The sequence below is a fragment of the Sus scrofa genome, chromosome 10, assembly GCF_000003025.6.
Source record: "Sus scrofa isolate TJ Tabasco breed Duroc chromosome 10, Sscrofa11.1, whole genome shotgun sequence".
Classification (NCBI taxonomy): Eukaryota; Metazoa; Chordata; class Mammalia; order Artiodactyla; family Suidae; genus Sus; species Sus scrofa.
The window spans coordinates 65,259,927-65,268,473 of NC_010452.4; the positions used below are offsets into that span (position 1 = coordinate 65,259,927).

The following is an 8,547-nucleotide window of genomic DNA, read 5'->3' on the forward strand; positions in this document are numbered from 1 at the left end:
AGATGGGGGTGCTTGTTCTTCCCACGAAGCCATGCAGCCCTAACACACCCACCAAATAGAGACTGAAGGCGGCTGTGGCGAAGTGTGTGGCCTGATACAAGAACATCTTTACTTTTGGCTCATGTTTTAATCAAGCAAAACATTTCCTGGACCATACCTGCATTTGCTAGAGGAAACTAATCAGGAGTTCCTTTAAAACAATCGCTGTTCCGGAGTTCCCGTCGTGGCGCAGTGGTTAACGAATCCGACTAGGAACCATGAGGTTGCGGGTTCGGTCCCTGCCCTTGCTCAGTGGGTTAACGATCCGGCGTTGCCATGAGCTGTGGTGTAGGTTGCAGATGCGGCTCGGATCCCACGTTGCTGTGGCTCTGGCGTAGGCCGGTGGCTACAGCTCCGATTGGACCCCTAGCCTGGGAACCTCCATATGCGGCGGGAGCGGCCCAAGAAATAGCAACAACAACAACAATAATGCCGAGGGAGCGGCCCAAGAAATAGCAACAACAATAACAACAACAACAAAAGACAAAAAAAAAAAAAAAAAAAAAAAAAAAAAATCGCTGTTCCATGGAATCATACAAATAGAAAACATACAGGAAAAAACTCACCAATTTCTTAAATTCATAAAGAATCATGTAGATTAATGACCATTTAAAATTGCAAATTCACTTTGGGTTTTAGTATATGCAATGGGAGAGAAACTGCCTGCCTTTAAAAAAAAAGTTAAAATTACCTAGCAAAAAATGTACCTCTGTACTATGACTTTTTCATTCAACTGTGGCTTACTTTTAAGGTTAATATTCAATTTTTGAAGACTTTTAACATTCTCAAAACCCAATCCTACTATAAAGATTTCTGTATATCAGACATGTGCTTATAACCGTTTATCTATCAAATTTTGTTCTTTCTTACTCTGCTGTATAAAAAGTCAACAATTTTTGGGAGACCATACTTTCCATATTCAATATTATGCACCTTTTATTAGAATCACTTCAATGTTTATAAGGTGCCATTTTCACACATCTGTATAAAGGAACTGACCTTTGCTCTAGGTCTTCATCAAACAAGGTTTTACTAAGTCGTGCTTTAGGGAGTTCCTATTGTGGCTCAATGGTAATGAAACCGACTAGTATCCATGAGGATGTGGGTTCCATCCCCGGCCCCGTTCAGCAAGTCAAGGATGTGACCCACTGATCCTGATCCAGGGTTAGCGTTGCTGTGGCAGTGGCATGCACCAGCAGCTGTAGCTCGGATTCAACCCCTAGCCTAGGAACGTCCATATGCCACAGGTATGGCCCTTAAAAATATCAATCAATCGTGCTTTAGCATTAAAATGTCAGCCTGCAATGAAATGGCTTCATTAAATTCATTAATATACTACAAGGATACTGTTAAGTAGTTCTGTCCTCCTTACAAGAAAATCCTAACAAATTTCTCTCAGGTTCAATTACATTTTAAGGGCTGCTTTGGATTATTTTGATGACTATATATAACAAAAGAGAAAGTGACACCTAATCCATGCCATAACAATGATTTTTTTAATCACCACCACCCCTACATACACGCCATCACAAATACCCTGGGCAAAGAATGGGCCTGTTCACTAAAGGTGGCTCACTGGGAAGTAGGGGATAACAACTGGGTGAGGCAGGTGCCTCAACTAGTCAAAACAGGCCTCAGGGGTCAGGGTCTTGAATAGTCTTTCTCTTAATGAGGGAGCAGGTGCACCCAATGGCTCTAAACAGGGTTTATTTCACCATGCCAAGGAGGGCAGTGAATCTTTAATACAGTGTATTACCAAGGGACTTAGTTATCCAATTAAGTATTACTAAAATCTTATTCAGAGGAAACAAGGTATGCCCCAGATATTTCTTATAAAATTCATAATTAAAAAAGAGAAGCCAAATTTAAAAACAAAAGGCCAATTGAGTTCATCAATAAAAACAAATTCCGTTTTTTTGGGATAACCTTTAACAAATATAACCAATAAAAAAGAAAAAATTAAGTACCAAAAGGAGGCTATAACTACAAGTATATGGAAAACATTTCTAAAATTATAAATTATCACACACAACTTACACCAACACATTTGAAAACTATAAAAACATAATTTACTAACATTGGTCTAATGGAAGAAACATCTGAATAACCGGTTATGATGAAAAACCCGCAAGAGTGGTTGCAGTCCTACTCCTTCTCCCAAAAGGCCAGTTTCAGAATTTTATTGTCAAAGTTCATTTTTCACTTATCAAATTATCAAAAATCCACAAATTTGGCAATGTAGTCTGTTGCAGAAACTGTGGGAAACATAGGGGGGAAAGAAGCAAAAGACCAAGAGAAATTATTTACTATAAAGTTACAAAAGATTTATTTATACATTAAGATAAACAGATCAACAGAATATAAAAATGGAAAGTCACTGTTCAGGAATTATAAACAGCCAATAAACACATTTAAAAACACCTCCAATTTGCAGACTTAAGAAGCCAAATAACTCCAAATAAAGAAACAGTGAAACAGTACAAAGCTAAAAACCAAGAGAAAATTATCAAAGCAGCCAGAAAAAAGGAATTGAGAGACAGGTGATGCTGTTTCAATAGCAATGATGGAAATCACAAGACAGGAATGAGATCTTCAAAGTGCGAAAGAAACCACCTGCCGACCTAACTGCTGCACTTAGCAAAACACCATCCTCAAATGACAGGGAGACAGACATTTTTCAGGCAAACCAACTGAGAGAGCTCATCATCAACGGACCTTCAGTGAAACTCACACCAACAGATACACTTTGAACAGAAGGAATACAGTCCTAGATGGATAGTCTACGGGAAACACGAGTCGACAAATAATAAAGCAGTAAAAATGTGGGAAACAAGCACTGACTGTAAAGCACAACAATAATTCTAAACAGGTCTCCTGTCTGGTAAGAACATTTCTCTCTCTCTTTTTTTTTGGCCTTTTCTAGGGCCACTTCCCGAGTCAGATGGAGGTTCCCAGGCTAGGGGTCCAATCGGAGCCGTAGCCACCGGCCTACACCACAGCCACAGCAACGCAGGATCTGAGCCGCGTCTGCAACCTACACCACAGCTCATGGCAACACCGGATCCTTAACCCGCTGAGCAAGGCCAGGGACTGAACCTGCAACCTCATGGTTCCTAGTCGGATTCGTTAACCACTGCGCCATGACGGGAACTCCAGTTGCTGTCTTTTTTTTTAAATAGCAAAAGATTTGAGGAAAAAAAAGAAATCAAATACCTATTTATTAACTAGGTGAAATAAACTGGTACAGCCACAAGACAGAAAACTGTTTTTCCTACTCTGCAGAATGCATATGCTTCCTATATTCTGATTTTGAAGATTTCCAGGATATACTGATAAGTGGAAGGAAATAATGGAACATAGCAGAAATCAGAGTAAGAAGGAGGAATATTATTTAAAAAATTGGGGAATGAGATGGTCAGGTACAAGGAAGAAAGACTTTTTTAAATGTATGCCTTTATATTTTTTAGTTGTTTAAATACATTATTCCAGTAACCTTTTTTTTTTTTTTTAGCAAGAGTTCATTAACTTGTATATGTAACATTTTATTTTAATTCTTAGGTATTAATAAGAGAAAACAAGCACTCAGTAGAAAAACTGGGGAAAACAAGACATATTACAGAGAAGAGAGACCCTCAATTTCTTTTAAGTAAGCAGTTTAAAACCACAGTACTGTATAATTTTACTTTTAGCAAAAATTAAAAAGGCGGCCAATGTCATATAGAATGGAGAGAAGGGAGATCAAAGGGAGGTTCCACTTACAACTGGTGGAGTATAAATCAGAATCACTATTCGAGAAGTTAGATATTATCTAATGAAATTGAACATCCACATATCCTCCCAACAGATCCAGCAATTCCACTACCAACATGCCCAAGTGAAAGTACTGTGTATATGCACGTGGAGACAACCTAATACTAATGGGCACCACTAATGGCCCAGATAACCAATACGTTCTTAAAGAATAAAACGGATAAACACTTAATATATTCTTATAGTAGCTTATTAACAAAAATGAGTGAATCAAGGAGTGGTTCCCAAAATGGTGATGATAATAAGATATGTCACTTTTTTGATATTATCAATTGAAATGTGCCATCATTTGGGAAATCTACATCATTCAGTGAACTAATAATATCTTTCACATGACCAATGTGTGGGTGAAAGATCCCTTTTAAAAGAAAGACAGCTCAGGTTTTACTACTGATGCCTTTGAGTTCAGTGGCTTCAAATGAAATTTGTACATATAACATATTCATATAAAATGAAATTTGTACAAATTCTACAATGCAGTTAACCTTTAAGAAACTATTAGATTTTGATGAGTATTAAAGAAAAACATAATAGTTAAAAGATGATTAAAACACTCCTTCCTCTTCTAAATATACAGCTCAGTGAGGCCAGATTTTCTTCACATACTGCAAGCAAAACAATATATTGCAACAGATTGAATGCAGAAGCAAATAAGAGAGTCTAATCAGTAAAGATATTTGAGAAAATATAGAAGAATGCCATTCTTGCACCAACTTATTTTCGGTTCTGGAAGCTATATTTCATCAAAAATGTTGTTTAAAATGTAACAGGTTTACTATCAATAAATATGCCATATGCTTATATATAAATATACCAATATCCATATTTAAAAACGGGCTTGGTTTTCCCATCTAATATGATATAATCCACAGAAGCAAAAGATAATTTTGGGGTCCTGGATAGTTTCTAGAACTGTGAAGGAGTCCTGAAATTTCAGACTTTCTGAACTACAGGTACATGCTTTAATAGAGAACAATCTCAGAGACATAACGTTTAACAAAAATAAATCACAGAATATTCAGCAAATTCTACTTAAAGTCCAAAAGCAGGTCAAAGTAAACAATATGTTGGTTAAGGATACACACATGGTTGATAAAACTACAAAGAAAATCAAGGGAATAATTAACACAAAATTCAGGATGCCTGTGGTGGGATGGGGCAGGGAATTCTTGCTTCTGGGGAGAACAAAGGCTTCTAAGTGCTAAGGGTCCTTGTGATCAAGCAGGGTACACAGATAAACTTTATTTTTAAAACAGTACACACAGATGGTATATTTTACAACAAAAATCTGAACAGAAGAAACAAGGAAACATACCTATTTTCCTTGAGGGAAAAACTCAAAAAAATGTCTCTTCTCAATTTAATCTATAAGTTCAATGCAATCAGAAACAATATCCCAACAAGATTTTCTATAGAACTTGAAAAGATGGTTCTAAATTTCATCTGCAAAAAAATGCAAAAGAAGAGCCCAAAGCTTTTTTCAAAAGAAAGTGCCAAAATATACTGTAAAGCTACAATAATGAAAACAGTGTGGTAATAGAAATGGGTCAAAGTTCAGAACCCAATTTAAAAAAACCAAAATAAAACAGCAAAGGATATGACCTGGCCAAAAATGTTTAACTTTCTGATTATCCAAGGAAGACAAACATTTCAATGAGATGTTATTTTCAAATATCAGAAAATTAGTAAAATTATCATCCAGTGCTGGCTAATGGGGGAACACAAACACACCTTTTGAGAGAGTGAATATAAGAGGGTACAATCATTTGAAGGTAATTTAACAATATTATTATCCATCATTCTCATAAGGAAGCAATGATGCACAGAAATACTATGGTGAACACACGAAGCACTGTTTATAATGGCAAAAAAGATAATCACTGCAGCATTTTAATTATAGGGGAAAACTTAAAAATAACTTCAACATCAATAGAGGCATGAAAGACTCATTTGATAAATAGGTGCCATACCTATTTAATTATCCTAAACAGATACAGCACATCCTACTGCATTCATTTAACAAACGTTATGTTTCAAGCAAGTTTTTAGACCCTTTTTGGATTTTAATTCATTTCAGCAACGATGTCTGGATTACAGGAGATGCTTGTGATACAGCTTTTTCTAAAAAAGAACTGTTACCTTTGGATAAACGTCCTGAAAACACAACATTTCAGACACTGCTGTCTTCCTTCACATAAGGGTGAACAAACACTGTGTCACTTTTACTTCTTCTCTGGACCGGGTTACTTACTGCTGCACACGGAACACACTGTGCAGAACCACCCAGTTCTAGAGGGAAGCACTCTTACACTGCTTTGCCGCAGGCCTCCCCTCGCAGAGGCTCCGGACGAAACCCCATAACCACCCCGCCCTTCTCACGCTTCTTCAGGGCAAAGCCGCGGCCCCGGGTCGCCGATGCCTCCGCAGTAACACCATGTGCGTGCCCGACACTTAGGTCTAGCCCGCGTCCTCAAGCCTCTCGCCATCCCACCTCTGCCTCACCGCGAAGTGAAGGGTGACAGAGGTGGAACTAAGTTTTCGGGGATTAAGGGAAACGTGCGGATTTCCCAAGAATCTCGCTCCGCGTTTGAGACGGACCTGCCACGTTCTGCCACAAACGCTGCGAGGTGCCGCCGGGAGACGCCCCGGGTGGCACGGACCAGCCCAGGAGGACAGTCCTCCCGCGCTGCCTCGGTTTCTGCTGAACCACCCACCCTCCCGGGAAAGACCTCTTCTTTTCACGCCTCCTTTTCAAAGCGAACGGTCCTCAGCGGCCGTGGGGCCTCTACGGAAAGAAAACTGGGGTGCGGACGGCACCAACGCGGAGAAAATGCCTTCCCAGCCCGCGCAAACCACAGGGGCAAAGCTCCGGCCCGGCCGTGGGTGCAGCGGCCGCGAGGATGCAGCGGTCCTCGGACCGGCAACCAAGGGAGACGCGGAGCCGGGGACCCCCGCGGCCCCGCCCCGCACGCACCTGGGAGGCGCTGCCCGACTCCGAGCCGGGGAAGACCGTGGGGTAGCGACTGAGAACCGCAGCAAGGCAGCGGCGAAGACTCTGAAAACCGCCGGCCCGGAGCAGCGCAAGCAGACAAAGTCAATGCCTGCCCAAGCCCCGCACCAGCGAGCGCCCCGACAGCCGCCGCCGCGCCAGCAGCCCCGCCGCGCGCTCCGCCCCGGGGGACCGAGGGGCGTCCCCGAGGGGAGGCTCACCTGTCCGCGCCGCCGCCGCCCTCGCGGACCTGCGAGGGGCGCTCAGGGTCCTCCCCATGCTCCGGGGTGCCGTCCGCCGCTCCGCACGCGCGTCCTGCCCTCGGTCCCACGCCCGCGGGACCCTGCGAGCGAGCCGCCCCTTCCCGGGACTCCCCTCCTCCCGGCTCCCACGGGGCGCCTCGCCCGCGTTCGCACGGACTCGTCAGCCGCGCGCGGGACCCTCCACGTCGCAGCCCGTCCTTCCTCTCCGCCCTTGTGCGGGGAGCGCCGCCAGGGTGACGCGGGGCTGCCCCGAAGCGCCGGCGGGAGGGACACGGGCCTGATGTCCAGGCTCGAAGGCCGCAGGCCCCGCTGCGCTTGTCAGCCCAGCGTCGCCCCTGCCCCAGACGCTCATAGGAAGGCGCGGACGCCGAGACGCCCCGCGGCCTGAGGGAACAGGTCGACTTTATCGGTGACGGGCGCTGGAACCCGGAAGCAAAACCCCAAGCCCACAGGAAGGGGAGATGGGTGGGGGGAAAGAAAGTGAAAACTGAACTGTGGCGTCCCCCGAAGACGCAGGAGCCAATCGCTGAGGAGAAGGAGACGCGCAGGCGCGGACTGGGCCGGCGTCCACGCGGCGCTCGCCTCTCCCCGCTGCGCATGCGCGATGCCACAGCGCTCCCTGGGATTGGACGGCGGACTCTGGCGGGCGCGGCAGCTGGGCGGGGCGGGGAGTCTCTGGTGCCGACGCGTCGCCGGATGCGGAAGGCGCGCAAGGGGAGACGCGGCGGCGCCGCCATAATGGGCCTGCACCTGCTTTGGGGCTCGTTGGCTGCACGTGTCTTTACTTCATTGATTCTCCTGGGATAGGTAATGCAGCAACGCTTTAGTCTTGCCCAAAGACGATGTTTACAAAGTCACGCCCTTATTGCAGTGTCAAAAGCGTTGATCCGCGTACGTCGTTTACGTGATGGTTCCCTAGGAAAACACGTCTAGAGGTGTGACCTCCAGGGCAGAGTTAAGGGACCACGAACCGTGGTGACTCTAGCAATGAGAGCTCTTAGGAGCCACGGACTTAACTGCGAGCCAGGCACTGGGCCGCATAATGAGCAGAATGGTTTATTCCTTCAGTAGCACCTTTAACTCTTCACTGGGGCCGGATGCTGAATTCGGCAGGAAGGCAAGTCAGGAGTAAGCCAGACAAGGACCCTGCACACGTGGGGATTATTCCAGAGGTGGATGATAATCAGTAACAAGTAAACCACCCCCACCAACTTAACGACAGCGGAATTTAACTTAATAATGCTGTGAAAACAAGCCAGAAATGCTGGAGGCTGGAGGCCAGGGCAAAGGAGGTGCAGCTACAAGGTCTCCCTGAACAAGGGACGTTTGAGGTCAAGTCTCCACGATAAAAACGGACCAAACCAGTTCTCAAAGTTGTGGTGGAAGAGCTTTCCAAGCAGAAGACAAAGCAAGTGGAAAGCCCCTAGAAGTAAAGTTGTGTTCACA

At 44.4% G+C, this 8,547-nt stretch overlaps 1 protein-coding gene across 10 annotated transcripts in view; it reads right to left on the reverse strand.

Annotated features, from left to right (window-relative positions):
* The window catches only part of FAM208B (family with sequence similarity 208 member B), a 70,893-nt gene extending 62,346 nt beyond the window's left edge, over positions 1 to 8,547 (reverse strand). For 3 of the 10 annotated variants that reach the window (XM_021065042.1, XM_021065043.1, XM_021065041.1), the window contains exon 1: positions 7,060 to 8,547. In XM_021065042.1, coding sequence (XP_020920701.1) covers positions 7,060 to 7,838 — 779 coding nt within the window. In that variant the 5' untranslated portion in view covers positions 7,839 to 8,547. Of the gene's footprint in view, positions 1 to 2,116; positions 2,295 to 5,164; positions 5,293 to 7,059 lie in introns of those variants that run through there. The other 7 variants (XM_021065048.1, XM_021065047.1, XM_021065045.1 and 4 more) reach the window with 6 other exon arrangements.